General features: G+C 29.8%; 2 protein-coding genes and 1 long non-coding RNA gene across 5 annotated transcripts in view; 2 read left to right on the top strand and 1 right to left on the bottom strand.

Annotated features, from left to right (window-relative positions):
* The window catches only part of LOC105839800 (probable G-protein coupled receptor 158), a 98,984-nt gene that overhangs the window by 55,928 nt on the left and 24,740 nt on the right, over positions 1-18,316 (bottom strand). For all 3 annotated transcript variants that reach the window (XM_036286434.1, XM_036286433.1, XM_012686354.3), the window contains exon 3: positions 14,390-14,573. In XM_036286434.1, the coding sequence (XP_036142327.1) occupies positions 14,390-14,573 (184 nt within the window). The remainder of the gene's footprint in view (positions 1-14,389; positions 14,574-18,316) is intronic.
* LOC105839802 lies at positions 282-1,115 on the top strand. The gene has a single exon (XM_028193992.2). It carries the CDS (start codon positions 535-537, stop codon positions 793-795), a length of 261 nt encoding a protein of 86 aa, XP_028049793.1. The 5' UTR covers positions 282-534; the 3' UTR covers positions 796-1,115.
* On the top strand, positions 2,972-17,723 carry LOC105839805. The gene is made up of 4 exons (XR_004963118.1): positions 2,972-3,676; positions 4,675-4,836; positions 5,015-5,225; positions 17,600-17,723. It is a non-coding gene; the product is annotated as an uncharacterized LOC105839805 (long non-coding RNA).

Here is an 18,316-nt window from a genome sequence, read left to right as displayed (position 1 = left end):
CTATATATATATATTGATAACCAGTTTTTCTTATATAATGCTAATCAAATTTGCGTAAACAGGAAAACATAGATTATATATACCGAGCTTGAAATAGAGAAATAGCAATGCGAATTAATCTGTCGAAACGATCAAGCATAAAAGCAAGAATCGAATTTATAAGAAAAAAGAAGAAATTATAGTAAGATTATACAGAAAAAATTAAATTATTAACAGAGAAAAGAGAGAGAGAGAGAGAGAGAGAGAGAGAGAGAGAGAGAGAGGGAAAAAATAAAATAAAAGTAAATCCTACTTTTTTAAATTTAAATAAATAAATAGCTAAAACTGTTGCAAAATTCTCAACATTATAAAGAAATATATATATAAATTACAATAGAAAATTTATAATACATTTGAAGAAACAAAACATTTAAGAAAAAAAAATTTATATAGGAATTATAAACTATTTCGACAGAATAAGTAATGAATAAGAAATTATTATTGAATTGGAATTTTCCTCTTTTTCTAGATTAGTAAAGAAAACTGTAGTACACAATGAAAGCATTTCTTAATATTTTCTTGATAATCCTAGTAATAGCAACTATTGTAATATCATTTGGAACATGTAAACCTAGTGCTACGACTAAACATACTATTGAATATACAACTGAAGAAGCTAGATCAGCAAGTATTGGAAGTACCGTCCTCAAGTCTCATCACCGTAATATCATAAGGGTACGTTCGAGAAATGTGAAACTTGGTTGTCCTTTAGGAGAGAAACAGGATCTTCGTGGAGTATGTCGTAAAGTGTTGTAATGATGAAAATTACATCTAGGTAATTATAACTAAATTATAACTAATATTTTGAAATTTATTTTTAATTATAATAAAAATATCATCAAGTTACAAACATGATTTATTCACACGTTAATTAAAAATCAATTAATCAAATTTCAAAACTATACATATAATAAAATTATAAACAAACAAGGAAATTTCTGTTATGCTCGATTGTTACAAAAACTTATTTTATAAAAATTAAATATAAAGATATTATTAAAGATATTGTTAAATATAAGATATTAAAATAAAATTGAAATAAATTATTAAAACTTCTCCAGCACATATACGTAATTATAATATAATAAAATAAGTAAAAATAACTTTGTTTTGCAATTTCAGCTGCAAATTTCTCAAAATTGTGACAATAAAGTAATTCATAAATACAGTATTTGACATTCAAAAAACTATAGAAAATTATTAAATTTATTGTCTTTTTATTGAACTATGTAATATTTCAATGAAATAAATAAAGTTAAAAAATGTAAAATAATAAAATTATATATAAATCTTAATGCAGTAATCTTTTAATTTTTGTATTGTTATATAATTCTTTAAGTGTTTCAATAATTTTATTAAACTTTAAAATCAATATCTTTCAGGAATTATTTATTTTAAATGTCATTACATGATGTGAAAGTGCCTTTTATCGCTAATGTCATCATCCATCAATGTAATTGCATCGTAAAACTTCTTATGTTAAGGACGAAGTTTCCGATGAGAACAGGAAATGTAAATAACGCAACGTTGAACAGAGGCATATTTACACATTTACTTCAACTTCAATAATCGTTTTACAAAGTTAAAACCTCGACATTAACTTCATTCAAAGATATAATTCTGTTTATAAAGTACTTTTATTGAACCGTACTTATTAAAAACTATACAGTCTAGCTTGCAATACATTTCTTTCAGAAAATATGAAACGTGTCTTTAGTGTCTGCTTGCAAATATTTACAGGAATTCAGCTTTTCTGGTACGTCAGTTGAAAGTTATATGTGATGCAAAGTTCCAAAATATTACAGCAGTAGCATGTATAGTAGCAATATAGCACACAAAAATATTTTTATCTATGAATATTTTATCTATTAATAAAATTTCGGTAGATTCATGCATAATATACAATGTGTTATAACTTTCGACTGCGTATACATATACAGGTACTTATTGCAATATTAAGCTCACAAGTTCAATAGTCAGTATAAAAAAATCTTATATGTTAGTTTGTAATCAGTTTTTGGTAATGAAATTCATATCATCAGAAAAATATAGGGTGATACATAGTAGATGCGCAGTAAAAAAAGAATGACAATATGTGTGCTTATTTCCCGAAGGTATAAAGTCGACACAAAACTGTATTATAAGAAAAACTGAGAAAATTCTTTTAGGTTCTTAGACGGAAACAAAGTTGTAAAACAGAAATATAAAGAAATAAAAATAAAACTATTGGAAGAGCATAAAAATATTATATAAGAAATTTTAAAATAAATTTTAAAAGAAAAGTACACAATAAAGATGCAAAAAGAGTTGTGAGTCATTACAAAAGTGATGTATTCGGTAGAAATACTGTATTCTTGCTATCATTTTTATGTCTGATGTAACATGCGTATGTAAAATATACGGAAATGATATGAGGTTATCGCACATCTTTCTAAATTTTACTTCATCTTTAATATAATTTCGCGGAAATAAATGTTTATTCGCGATGTGTTACTATTTATCAATGGGTAGTTTATAATTTTTAATATACTGTCATATCAACATTGATAGCTACGTTGTTAATATATGTATATATGGAGAAACATCTTTATAAATATAACGATCACACTTTCTAGTAAAACAATCGTGAAACTTTGTGGTTTCAAATCAACGTTCGAAAATGAAATTATTCGTAAATGTCCTGCTATTAATCGCGCTATCGATAACCATTGTGATTCTCCCCGGAATTTGTCGGGAGGACTCAAATGATTCAAAACAAGTTTTGGTTCACAACACAATGATACAAGTGCCGTATAGAAATATTTGCCCGCCTGGTCACAGAAAAGATCGTGGCGGAAAATGTCGCTGGATCTTTTAACAAGCAAAGAAGGTATTTATTATACAATTAGAAAGAATTTTTGTTAGACTTTATTACAAATTTTACCATGTTGTGACAATTAGTTTTTTACGTAAAAAATGTTAAATACTTCAAGCAGAGTTTATGTGTTAAATGATATTAATATTTAATGATTTGAAGGCTGAATGGCACGCGCAATATCGTTCTTTCTACCACCTTTCCTTTGTTTTTATATTTAGATGTGATGATTTCACATGCAGAGTGACCACTTTTTATATTAGAATTCATACTACAGATTTATACTAAAGGTTATGCTACAAACTTTTTTTAATGAGGGGCCATTTCATATTTCAAGTATTCTTGATGTATTCTTGATGTATTAAGAAATATTCGACTGATGCTTGTTACATGTACATAAATACATATACCTAAAATTTATAGAAACCGCAATTTCTTGCTTCTCAGAAACTTGAATTTTATTATCAACCAGTTCCGTGAAAAGGCTTACGCAACCGAAAGAATATAAATATAAGACTGACGACGGACAAACAGATAGAGTTCGTTTATGTGATAGCACAATAACAGACAAGTTGTGTGAATCAGACAACATTTTCGTGACGATCGAAATAAATAATATATAAGTGAAATTCAAGAATATATATAGTTATAACATAATTATATATAATTAGAAAGAAAAGAAGGTGCCAAATAGAATTTAAACTTTATACGATTTACATTTGAACTTTGATTTTTCAGTTTTTAAAATAATTTCTTGAGTTTTACGTAAAAATGAGATTTCTCGTAAGTATTCTACTAATAAGTGTGATATTGGCGACTACTATGATCGTACCTAGAGCTTGTCGAAAGAACACGAATCAAATATCGTTTCCTATGATAAAAAATAGTATCATAGTTGCTCCATATAGAGGGCCTTCCCTTTGCCCGGCCGGCCAACGAAAAGATCATCGTGGAAAATGTCGTCAGATCGTTTAACAGAAACGTACAAGGTAAAGATAAAAGAATGGAGTAACTTTAATATTTAATATTGAATGGTCAAAAATATGTACAGATACACACACACAAAGCTGTCACAATACTTTTATCTATATTTCCGCTTTAACATCGTGTTTAAGTATAGTTATTTCGCGGAAGAAAATATTCAATTCGCTACATTTTATCGACACACGTGGTAACATATCGTTCCAAATATATAAAACGACATACTACAATTCCCCGCACGAAAGAGATGTTATTGCGTATCTTTTTCCGGATTGACAGGCTTTTTGGAACATATTTGCTACGCGTTACAGCTGTGTCCCATCAATAATTCTATTTTTCAAGCATTTCCTGATATATCAAAGTTGATATCTGAGGTGGATAACTAAATCTTTATAATGGTTCATCGGTCTATAGAAACGATCGTGGAACTTCATTAATAAATTTCTTCTCGCGCGACGACAGAGATTTGTGCTCAATCGAAGAAATATAAAATAAGTAAAAATGTTCATATTGTAAATACGAACCTATTTCTTTTTGTTTGCATCTTTTCTATATTTTATCTTATAATTTCTTGGTTTATTTATTTATTACATCTTATGTCTAACTGAACATTACAAGAACCTTTCAGGATCACAATCCTATTTTTTTCTTAACCATCGTATTAGAAAGATTAATATTTCTTATAAATACGAAAATTTATTAAATGTTGTAGTCAGTCGCCAATATAGTTTTTTAATTTTCGGAAACAATCAAATTTGATGATTGTCGAATTTCATTAATAATCAATTTTTCTTAAAAAGAATTGATGGAAAGAGTATAGACATCTGCAACGGGCAAATTGTAGAGTTTACCTGTTGGAATCTACGAGACAAATCTGTGAATTAAGGGAAAATTTATAACAATTAAAAAAAATTAACAGAAGCTAAAAGACAAAAAAGAACTCTAATCAAAATTGTAAAAAGGTAGGATATCTAAATATAAGAAAGTATTATAAAAACATTATATATCTCTTAAAAGAAAAGAAAAGAAAATTGAAAAGAATAAAGAAAATAAGATATTAGAAATACTATATATGTAAAATATTTGAGAAATTCTATCATTCAAACTTTTCATTATTACTTAAACCTTATAATATTGCAGGAAAATGAAATTTCTTATAAAGATATTGTTGATATTTGTAATATTGATGGCTGTAGTTCCACCTGAGAATTGTCAAAAGAATCTAAATGTTGCTCCTGTTAGTATTATAACAGCTCCGATTAGAGCCCGCCCTGACTCTTGCCCGTTTGGTCAACGAAAAGATAACCGCGGTAACTGTCGCCGTGTTGTTTAACGCGTACAGAGATATAAGGTAATTATTACAAATTTGAGATAAGATATTCAAATATTCATAATTAAACGGAATTTTTTCTGAAATATTATTTTTGTTCAAATATATTAAGATTAATAATTGCTATATATAAGTAATCGAACATTTTTTGAACAGTCATAATTTCTTTCTTATTTTAATGTAATCGTGAGAATTTTTATTAGGTTTTTTCATTATATTAGGTTTACTCAATTCATAAAGTACAAATGATAAAATTGCAAGAAGCAAACTGTAAAGGTTTTTTTACTGAAAATAAGTAGTTGGAAAAAATGGTGAAACAGAAAAGGGATAAAAATTCAATGAAGTATTGGGAGCGAACGTGATGTAGCGAATAGTGCATTGGTCTGTTACATCGAAAATTCCGAGTTTGATCCGGACAAAACCGGAAAAATTTTATACGCTTGTTTTCCTCTTCAATGGAATGACAGGTTATCAAGAGTATTTTACGCCTCAAAATCTCTCTATCTTAGCCGTTTAAAACTGTTATTAACTATAAGTTCAATGTATCTGTGTGCAATCTACGTGTGCATCATAGATACATACAAAGAAAACTTTCAGGTCCGATTTAGATTATAGTGCCATTAAAATTGAAAAATTAAGTATTAGCAAAAAAATAACTGTATTATTCAACAACAGATATTGAATTACAGTAAAGATACTGATTTATAATAAAATTATAAATTAAGATTTACGTTAAATTAAATAGATGTTTTTATTATTTTAAATTTTATAAGCAATGCTAAGTTTTTGCATTAAATATCTGTTTATTTAAAAAATAAACTCTTTGTTTTATTATTTTATTTTTTTTTAAGCTTTTTATTCCACTAGAATACATCTAGTTGCTTATATTTTTAAGAATTTCTTATGAAAATACATCTCCCAGAAAATCACATATTTTTCTTAAAATACCTGGTTTCATATTTTTGTATTCATTCAATAATATAAATATTACGTAAAAAAAAATACAAATATTGTAAATATTATACGCAGAATGCAGACATGAAAATATAAGTTTATCTCTTTTTATCTATGTATTTAAATTTAAAAATTTCATTGAATTTTTCCGTCTTACATCTAGCTGTGCCTTTCAAAATGTAATGTTATTCTTTTTCAACCATGTCTTTTAGCATATCAATAATAATACTTTTTATGCATATGCAAATTTTTTTATATGTGTGCAACGGTGATGTAATTTCTTAATTTTCAGAAACGATTGTTGAATTTCATTAATAATCAGTTTCTCTGATAATAAAGATTTTATTAAGTAACTATAAATATCAAGAATTGTAAAGGCAAATTTGTAAATTTTGTTTACATGTTAAAATCTAAAAAATGAATTTGTGAGTCAAGTAGAGGTCTTTTTCGAACAGATGTTAGTTTCGCGCTTGTTCGGATACAGTCGTAAGATTCCGTTAGAAACCAGTTTTCTCACTATTTTTGCTTTATGGAAGAGATATAAATGACAGATTCGTAAGAGGCACAGCAGAAGCCGTTTACTTATTGAAACTATAAACGAAATAGTGGAATAGTGAAAAAAATATTTTAAAAAATTCGATAAAATTAACGAAAGAAATAGAAAACTAATCGACAAGAACTTTAAGTAGGTACAATATTTATAAGAGAAAAAATAAAAATTCAAGATCATTAAAAAAAAAGACAATTTAGAAAGAAAATAACAATGTTTAAATTTTGACTTTCTAATTTTTTTATTATTTAAAAAATCAGGTTTTACAGTATCATTTAAACATGAAATTGCTCGTGAATATGTTTCTCGTAATTATGATATTGGCGGCCACTGTAATTCCATCCCGACCTTGTCAAGAAGAAACATCAATAAATAAAATATCGACGGATGAAACATCGACAAACGGAACATTGACAGATGTAGTGCTACAAAGTATTATAGTGGTTCCGGATCGATATATCGCTACTGGTTGTCTAGAGGGTCAGAGAAAAGATCATCGGGGAGTATGTCGCGATGTTCTTTAACACAGGTATCAGACAACTGCTAATTAAGAATTTATTTCTCTTTTACTTGTATTTATAATATACGTAAAAAGAAACAATATTTTTGTCAAAAAATTAATGGAAAAATCAGTTTTCTTTTTCACAAGAGATGGAAAGTAATTTACAAGTTACAAGTAGAGTTCAATCGAAACAATCTTTTTTAATTTTGGATGAAAACAAATATTCGATTATGTGTCAATTTTGCAGGAAACTGAAACCGAAAACTGAAACTTTCATGGCAATCCTAAAAAAATCATATATCACATACAGCACAAGCGCATACATATATGTTTATAATATGATCACCATGTGCTAATATTACAATAATGCTATCATCATAATTTGTAGTATATTATACAATAGTCGCAGTATCATATGTAGTCATATTATCGCAAAAATAACAAAATTTCAAAACAAAAAATAAAAATATTTGGTGCCGTAAAAGTTTCATTGCATTCGGTGTTACTGCAAGTTTATACGACTTGATCAATTTCGACTAGGTCGCCAACGCTGCTTTTCAATTTCAGCCAAAACCGAAACTAAATTTTCGATCAGATTTTAATACATAGGCGTCCGCAGCGAGAGGCAAGAAGGGGCACTTGTCCCTCTCTCCTTGAAAAATGGCGACACGATCGCTTGGATCGGTGACAAGAAAGGATAAATCTATAAGGATCTGTAGAGAGGACAAGAAGGAGTATTTACCCTTCTAAAAAAGATCCTTTGTTTTAATAACATGTATTATTATATTAAATGGTGTTATAAAAGTAATTTATTTATAACACATTTGCTTATTTTTTGTCCTTGATAATAATCTATTTTATTATCTGATAGTACGTCACGTTAATTGCTACATGCATAATTAGTTAAATTTTGTTTAGTCATTTGGTTTCTTTGTTGTTCGAATTTTGAACGTAATCGTGAAATTCCGTTAGCAATCAATTTTTTCACTATGCTCACTCAATGGAAGAGATATAAATGACAGATTCGCAAACTGCAAATCTTTTTACTTGTTGGAACCAGTCGGTCGAAACAGTAAAATAAATATTGACACAAATACGATAAATTAACAAAAAATGAGTAACTGACAAGAATTTCAAGAGAAAATACAATGTTTATATAGAAGAAAAATCTAAACCTGAAACAATAAGAAAAATGGCAATTTTTAAAAAGGTAACAAATAATATTTGAATTTTGACTTTTTAATTTTTTTTATTAAAAAAAATTAAAGTTTTGCAATTTATTTAAATATAAAATTGCTCTAAATATAAAATTACTTAAATACAAAAATTAACTAAAAAGTTAATTTTTTTTACAAAGATTATAAATTACATTTTTTCAATCTGTTTAATATTAAAAATATATAATTAAAATAAAAATTCTGTTAAAGTAAAGTAAATAAAATTTGTTAAAATAGTTTTAATAGTCGGAAACTACTTATGGTCCAACATATTTAATAAAGAGAGAATTATTTCAATTTTTGATAAAAGAAATAGCTCTCATATGTTGGATACATTTATTGCTGAACACTTCACGTATGATAAAATTTTCAGTTGAATCTAATAACGTCAAGACATTTTATAGCGCAAGTTTAATCTAAATAATAAAAAGATCGAGGGAAAAAAGAAGTTTCTTCTTTTAAGTCTGATAAACTCTTTGCAGTTTTCTTTTTCTCTTGCAAACTCGGTTTTCAACGTCTCTCCAAAAGATATGCGAACTTGGAAAATTTGTAACTTATATGATATATTATCCTTACTTATTTGAGTTTAACCCACAGAAAAACCGATTGTTGCTGTAGAAAAAAATATGTTTTTTCGTTCTCATGATAGCGACAATAAAAAAGAACATAGCAATAGCCTACGCATTCCGGAAAGTCAACTATACGTCTAGTCTTCTCATTACGAATTAAGAATTAACTGCCAAAAGAACACTTTATTTTTATTAAAAACACGTAGCAATTTGCGTGAAACCGCTTAACCGCCGAAAGACTATCAAGGAAATATGAAACCTCGCTCGGGATTTTTTAATTAATTTATTTTCTCTCTATCTCTCTAAACTCCAACTATTTTCGTATTCACATACAAGAAGTTTGACGAAGTTTAACGATTTCAAACGAACGCACGAAGGTATGAGAGCGATTCTGCGGGGTTGGCTGGACGGTAGATCTTTGGAAAACTCTCGCTAGTTACGACAGTTTGTTGGCAAGCAACTTCTCTAGTAATATCGACAAGGTTGCGTCCGAGCGAGTTGGCAACTTTAGTGTAACTTTCCACCGTCCATTCCACCTACTCACTTGTTGCCCCCCCTTGCATTCACGCAGGGGCAAGCAGGAGCGCGATGGGCATGCTATCATTAGCTCGGCATAATGCGACCATGCGGTTACCTTTTGTGCCCTCTTCGCACAGTTTCGCCGATTCTATCAAAGGAAAACAAGATCGCGTATAGTGCCCGTATACTTTGCTGTCGCAAAAACGACTCGCAGTAACTCTTCTTTGTCGGTGAATATCCGGGCGCGCACCAGTCAACAAATCTCTAAATGCGCGCACCATAATTTCCGAAATGTCTCTTTGTATACATCTCTCAGTATACCTCTGTATATCTCTGGGCGTATGCTGCCTCTATTGAGCGCTTGATGCCAACTAGAATAGCTTTAAAAAATTTCAATTCTAACACTTTATATATAATTATTCATACATAATATTTAAAATATCATTTCAATTATATTATAATCTTATCGTCTTTTTTAAAATAAAAGTTGATGTCAATGCATAGATATTTTCCAGTTTTAATATTTTTCCTATTTTACAAGCTGATTTTGTTGTGATTCTACAAACTACTTCTTCTACACAAACTTTATTCTTAAAAAATTAAAACTTGATTGATCGGGAATTTAATTTTTTAATAATGTTATCACAGTTTTACGTTTGGGAATAAAGAATTTTGCGATATTAGGCAAGGAAAGGAAAAGAGAGAGAAAGATAGAGAATCCATAAGGCGCTTTTCTTTAGAAAGTGCACTTCCATAGCAGAAAAGACGTAAGCTTCTCTACTTCTTTATCAACTATAAGTACAATGCGTCGCGATGTACCGGAATAATAAATGTAACAATAAACTGATTTGATGGCACAGAAGGTTTTTCGCAAGCTCAAATTGATAAATAAAATATAAATATTGAATAAACACACATACCGACACACAGTAAGCGGAATATCTCAATAAAATTATATTTCCTTTTTTTTCTGCTGATAACAGCTTTTATATATTATGAAGAATACTCTTCCGTCTTTTCCTCAATAAATATATAAATCTTTCTCGTGGGAAATACATCATACGTTGTTTTCTCATTCCCGTACACTTAAACTATGCGTTACTATATCTATATATTGGCAAAAGATTAATCACCAATAGGTGTGAAATAGCCAATATAGAATTTACATTTAAATCAGAAATTCAGTTAAAGTAATTCACATTATTCATGATAATATTCACGATAGAATCCGCCTCAAAGCGAATTAAAAATGTTTTATCAAGAAGTTAAAGTTTTGTTATTATAAATAATTTTTAAATGTGGAAGAATTGCTTTTTCGAGGAAACATTAATTTTAAGTTCATTTAAGGAACCGTAATCGAAGTTGCTTAATATCTAGGTATTTGGTCTGAAACAATCCATGTATCGTGCAATTCCCCTCGAGAACTTATTACATTTAAAATATCGGATATCGTCAGATTTTCTTCATTTATCCTATTTTTCTTTTCTTCCCTTTTAGATTCATTAACGAAAAAGACATTGCTATTGTAAAACGAGAAATAATATCTTTATAATTTTTGCGGGAAAGTGGAACATCGAGAAACGTAACTGAATATTATCCAATCCTTAAATTGAGAGCCTCATTAAAAAAATTCAATATGAATATTACTCGATCCTTCATATTGCTTTTCTCTTTTTACATTACGACGGTTTTATTAAGCAAATGGTACCAATCTGCTGATCAAATTTACGTCGTAATTATGATAGAATTGACACATTCAATCTAAATTGACACATTTAACCGGTTCCCAGTTGTTACGAAGGAAAAGCGATGGAGAGATGATTTTTGATGATTTCTTCATCAAGATGAAACGAATCGTTATAAAAGAAAAAAATTATGGAAACTAAATTTTGACGTAATCAATGATGAGAGAAAATGTTAATTATTGTTATTACAGTTAATTTTCCCTCATTTAGGCGTGTTTACTTAGATTTTATAAAACTCTCTGAAAATTCCCGGATTTTTAACGAGTTAAAAATTTTTAATAAGATTAGAGAATTTTTTAATTTTGGAATTAATTCTTTTTTAATTTTATTATGTCTTCTGATGTTAGAAGGAAGTAATATAAAGTAAAAAGACAATTTTTACGCAACACACATATCAAACTCATTGAAAATACAAAATTCGAAAGGTAATTAAACACACAAAATCAATTTAGAATAATGTGTTGTGTCTTCTATTGTCAATAATTATTTTTATGTGTATCACGATGTGTGTGCCACACTTATTGCTAATTTGTTTTGCAGAGTTAAGAGAAAATTTTAATTATTTAATTTTAAATTTAATTTATGTAAAGTTAAAATGTAATTTAAGAAACAACTTTGTAAGAAAAAGACCCAGTGTCCCAAAAAGACTAGTGTACGGTCTGTACTACTAACACGGTCTGTGTTAGTATTTCGTGACAGTAAGAAATATTTGATTTTTGTAGTTTTCTTAATTATTTTGTTATTTTTATGATGTTTTTATTTGAACGACGATTACTACCATAATTTGCTTTTTTTAGTTGATAAACGCAATTTAATCACAATAGCCTCTTGGATACGTCTGATTGCTGGCTCTTGCGTATATTTTATGGCATGCTTGATCATGCTGGCATAAATTCGTCAATTTTATACTATTTGTGAAAAAAAAATCTCTTTTTAAATCGGCATGACTTTTTGAAAGACTTGGCTTTCAATTTAGTAAAGCCACATTTGCAACGTTGTTTAAAAATAAAAACATTAAAGCTATTTGCGTAATACAATTCAAGAAATTTTAAATAATGGCGATGACTGTACTCAGACTTTTAATCCTAATACAAAAATAAACTAACAAAAAAGATGTTCTGTATGTCCGTCCGCAGATAATAAAAAAACGTGGTTTTGTGTGGTGTATGTGACGAGCTAATTTGCGACTATCATCGCACGATTTCTTGTTTAGATTGCGTACAAAAACATAATTAATATTATTATTTCTTCAAGTTTGATCATTCTACATTGTATATACCTAAGTCTTTTATGATAATATACTATAACTTTTTATAATAAAAAAAGATTTGTGTGAAAAATTATCATTTTATTATATTTTCATTACCCGAAAAATACCTTATTTTTAGTCATGCAAATAATTATACTTTTTGCAACTGAAACATATAGATCAATTTTTTCTGAAAAATCATACCTTAATCTAAAAAACCTCAAAAGAATTTTTCTTAATAATAATTTGTTATTAAGTTATGAATTTTTTTACGAAATTCCGTTTCTTGTTAATCTCGGGAAATTTAAATAGTTATTGTAAAAAAAATTTTAATAAATCACCAAAATAACTATCGAAATTTAAAATGTAGTTACTCAAAGTAATTAGGAATTTTTTCAGATTTTTTGCATGTATTTAACATTTTGAAAGAAAGGACGGGATAAAAAGAAGTCAATGTGCAGACCGTGTTAGTGAAAATAAGTGTTCAGACGGAGGGTTAAAAATAAATTTCAAAGATTTTCCTGACTATTAATAAAGTCTCATAAAAATCCACATTTTTTAAGAATAAAAAATTAATTTCCTAAAAATTTTAGGTTTTTTCAGCTTTTCCTGGTAGTATAAACATCCTGCCACTATATAATTTTAGTGATCTGAGAGAAATTTTACTAGGAAATTCTGTAACTTGCTGATTCTTTATTTCGCGCAGCGAAAATTTATCAATGAAAAAGTTCGACGCTATGTATGTACATTTTCAGTGTTACGATTTAACTAAAAAATTGCAAGTTATCTCATTCTAAAATCCTCCGGCTCCGTAAAACTTTTGACACTTGAATTTTCAGATTCTTGAAATTCTTTGAAGTTTCTATTCTAAGATCCTTGTACATCCTGAGATTTTCAATTTAAAGAGCCTTGGATTCAAATATAATAGCGGAACGAAGATGACGGTACAATATCTCGAGCGGCGCAGGCTGTCCTTAATCCGCGAATAGTAATGTGTGTACGTTCATAATGTAAGTGGCACTTACATTACGCAGCGTTCTCTCAGATTTTCATCTATGTTCCATCTTTTGATACGACGTAGTTAAAGATTGATGAGCTCCGTAATATTTCAATAATAGTATCGACCGCGAATTCCAATTTGAAATTATTCATTACGTTCAATCTGATATTTACATCATATAAATCCAGATTATTTTATCATCTACATTTATATTCGAGCATTTGCACGACAGATTAAGCATTGGAGATTTTTTTAATTGCGTTTACGCACGTAAACATATTTCAATGTCAATGTGTAATTAAAATTCGAAATCGTTATTATGTGGGAATACGAAACGCGATAGTCGAGTATGAGCATAATACGAATGCATGATATTACTGACGTAAGAGTTATACAGACCTTACACGATCAATATAATATTATGAGTATACTTGTGTATGTATATTGTATATATATATATATATATATATATATATACATGAATTATATATAAGTATATAAAAGTAATTAATTTCAATAAATATTGACATATTATACACAATATTAATGCACAATATTATTAATTGTTTATAGTTAATATTGATGCAGACCGAGATAATATATTCTAATAATCCAGAGAAAGACGAGGTAAAACAATTTCTTCATTTAAAAATCCATATAAAATCTAGATAACAAACAAACACTGTGAACGCAGAAATAACCTTGTACAAATGTAATTAATGCATATCAGTATTACTGATTTATAATTTATTACTAATTAGTATTATACTAATCGGGTCAAGGGTCTGTTACAAAGGGGCCTTCTCTCGTAGACATTCTCGATTTATCAACAAGTAAACTAAGTTAATCGTTCGCTTGATGCGATGAAAAGAATACTCACTTGAAGAAGTAGGTATCGTTGATGTATCCGAAGAAGGGTACGGTGTAGGTCAGCATCCAGATATTGCCACCCCCGCAGTCGTAATACGGTTTCGACCATCTGCCATCCTCGTATTTCACTGTCAAGATTTCGTCCTCCTCCCTTTCCGTGTGCGCGCTTTCATTCAACCTATAGGTGTGGAATCCTGGAATAGAGCGACAGAGAGAAATCATTAAATAGGTCGAGTCTATTCTTCCCTGAAATTTAATTAAAAGATTTCCATCTTAATGACGACTTAATTAGTACGTATAATTGATTAATTTGTAATTTAACATAAAGCAGTTAGAATTTTTTTACGCATTAGTATTAATTACTATGTAAATTAATAAAAATATCACCATCAAAAATGAATTACAACATATTTAATCAAAAATTAATTGCACTGTGTAGATTGAAATTGCATTTTAATCAGATATTCCTGTAATTGTAATTAGTTGACATTAATTACTTATCTTGATAGCAATTCGATAGTAATTATTATTTGTTTTATCTGATTATTTAAAAATAAAAAAAAAACACGTCTTAGAGCTGCACGGAAAGAACAGTTTTCTTAGTATTAAAAAAATCTAACTAGATATAAATTTGAAAATAATTTTTGTTAGACCATTGAAATAATAGTTAAGTTATATGGGAAGCTATAAGTTGCAAAGATTATTTGTAGCATGGCTTATTATGTACTTGAATATATAATTATTTTTACGCATTAACAAAAATTATTTTCAAATATCTATATATATATCTAAATTCTTAGATATCTCAGCAAAATTGTTTTGATTTTCATATAAGAAACATAAATGTACGTAGAATAAGTTTTCTTTAGACACATTACATTATTTGTTCTCACGCAATAGCATAATTTTCCATGCATCCACTCTTTTATTTCGCTTAGATGTAATCTTCAGACCGACTCAAGCTATCTTTTCGTCAGTATCTGAATTAATTTTCTCAAAACTATTTTTCCTTTATTTCTGCACTCACGAGCACAGAGTTGACTGAGACAACGTTTCCAGAAGTTAATCTCTAGAAATTCAACGATCCAGACGCCCACCTCTCTCTAGAAATCCACTGTGTAAGGTTCCGAGTAAGGTCTTGGTAATTCAAGGATCTAACAATAAGAGTCTTGCACGTGTATCTCAGTATGTGCGGCGTGCACACAGCAGAGAGAGAGTATTAAGGATTCGTATAAATATATGAGGTAGTACGGAAGGAGGTGCCGCGAGGAATCGTCCCCGAGTTCCCCGGGTAGATAAAGGAAACGAGCTTCGTAGTCGTATCTGTTTTTCTGTGGACTTGCTACTTGCTTTTTCCGCCTCGCCTCTCGCCGTCGGCATCGTCGTCGTCGTCGTCGGTCACGACTGCCGTTTTCTCCCTACATGAAGAAATTGCCGAGCTTTATCGGTCATGATCCGCCCAAACGTGAGAAACGTTATTTGCCCAATTTTCTTCGTGCCGTGTCGCGAAATAATCGATGTCATTTTCAGCATTGTCGTTCGTGTAACACACAGCACACGTCGCCGCCGTAGCCGTTTTACTTTTTCGTTTCCACGTCGTACGAAAAATGCGGACTTTCCTCTTCCTTTCCAAAGGTAGTAACATCTCTGGTTCAAATTCTCAAGCATGCTACGCGTCTCAGATTATATTAAGCGCAACGGAACTCGCTATCGTGGCAAACGGTAATAAAATTATGCAGCCTCGTAAATATTTATCAAGACGACTTGCGTATATTTAAACCCGGTAGGGATTAGAGCTGCCATTTAAGATAATTACTATAAATCCGTACGTTCTTTTAAGTTGCAATTATATATAAATTTCAAACTGAATACTGTCGTTTGTAATTAGCAATAATGAACCGATGATAAAATACGACTGGGTCAGTTTATGTTTATTTTATTATATTAACGAAGATACGTATGCATCTAAATATTATTGTATCTTTCAGAAAATTGTTGCTTTAAGAATTGTCGGGAGAATTTTACTACGCAGGCATAACAGTTTAGTGTAATTCAAACACAAATATGAGAAGAAACAAGTGGGAAAGTTGATACTATTATCTACGAAACAAGAATATGTTCCCCAGCTTCTCTCTCTCTCTCTCTCTCTCTCATATATTCATTTTATTTAAACGCAACTTGTTCATGTTTTATCTAACGCGAATGTTTAGAGAAAGGACACCCGCATTTTATGGCCCGCGTGTGCTACGTCCGAAACGAGATAAAGATATATGACCGGCGCATGTACGTCAACAGTTAAAATATTGTAAAAATATGGCAGAAGACACACCGCTTGGGATCGTAAAATAAAACCGATATACGCCGCGTGCACCTGCTTAAGTATAAGCTCATAATAAATTGTTAAGTGAATGCAACTGAATAAATTAAACGCCGCGTATGAAGATAACCGAGCATGAAAGAAAACGCCCTTAATTAAGACGGTCTTAATCAAGGCGCCTTTTTATTCTCGCGAGGCTGACGAAAAATCGGGGAAGCGCCCTGATACAGCGCCAAGTCGTAACGCGTGCTCCTTTTTTTTCTCTCCTGCTCAACCATTTCTCGTCTTTTACTCCTCATTTCGCTTCCTCGTTTCCCCGACCTACCTGCAAAAGCAAAATCCCTGCTTGATTTATCCGACAGTAATTTCTCCTTTAATACAGACCCATACGAAAACCTGTTTAGGAAATGTGCATGATATTAACCGTCCGTGGTTCGGATTTTTAAATACCATTGAATTTTTAACCCCTAAGCTTTATCTTAATGGCAATTAAAAAATACTTGTCTTCAAACCGTTAAACAAAATTTATTTCGCAAATGAGTCTCGTTAATGAGTCTTGTAAAGTACTTTCTGACAATAATAAAGAGATATCCTGTAAGGAATTTCTCTTCATTTAACTTTGATAAATTAGAGAGAAATGTATACAAACAATACAAATTTAGATAATTAAATTTTATTTTGCTTTTACTTCTATGTTATATTTTGGTACACATCTCGAAATAATTATAAAATTTAATCAATACATTTTTGTGAGAAAAACACACGCTTTTATTGGAAAAAAATAAATTCTTACTCTTTCATCACTGAAAGGATTCAAAGGAGATCGAACGTAGTCGTACAGGGCGGAGAGCAAAAAACGCCAAAAGATTTATTGACGTAGAAAAATATTCAATTTGATTTCAGGTCAGGTCCAGTTCCATTAAAGACGTCAAAGACGGGCAAAGATGGAAGAAGCAGAAGAGAAGCGTTTTAAAGGAGCATCTGAGAAAAGAGTGGAATTAAATAAATAAAATTCTTTTACAGTATATGTGTACTCTGAATCGAATCACTTACTTTATTTCCTTCATGTCCTTTTACGTTGTTAGCAATTCTCTACCACATTCCTCGAGCGTTTCATAAAATGCATATATAGTATGTGAGAAACATACGTTATTATCATGTAATATTTTCTTTCCCTTCATATTCCGCTGACAAAATAAAAAAAAGCTGATTGATGGTGGAGCACATTAGTGGTTTCTCGCATGTGTTAGCATCTTTTTACTTTTTTCTTAATTCCAGATCTTTCACCCGTCCGTGCTTGAACTCCGCGAATTTGTTACATACCAAGATATTTGATTCTTAACATATTTACGAACTTGGACCTTTTGAATTTTACGTTCCTGAGGCGTTCTTTGCGAGCTTGAATTCTTGGAATCTGGAATTTCCGATTTATACTTTTACTGCTAAACTCTTGGACTTTTAGATATCTAACGCTTCGAAAATTTTGAAATTAGCCAGACTTGTGGATAACGTATAAAATTAGTAATTAAAAGTTGTAACGCGGATAAGAAGTTAGTAATATGTTTTCATAAAGGAAATAATCTTTAAATTGAATGAAGAGATTGAGTCACAAACTTTAAT

Source organism: Monomorium pharaonis, chromosome 4 (genome assembly GCF_013373865.1).
Source record: "Monomorium pharaonis isolate MP-MQ-018 chromosome 4, ASM1337386v2, whole genome shotgun sequence".
Classification (NCBI taxonomy): domain Eukaryota; kingdom Metazoa; phylum Arthropoda; class Insecta; order Hymenoptera; family Formicidae; genus Monomorium; species Monomorium pharaonis.
This window is presented reverse-complemented; position numbering and strand designations above follow the sequence as displayed.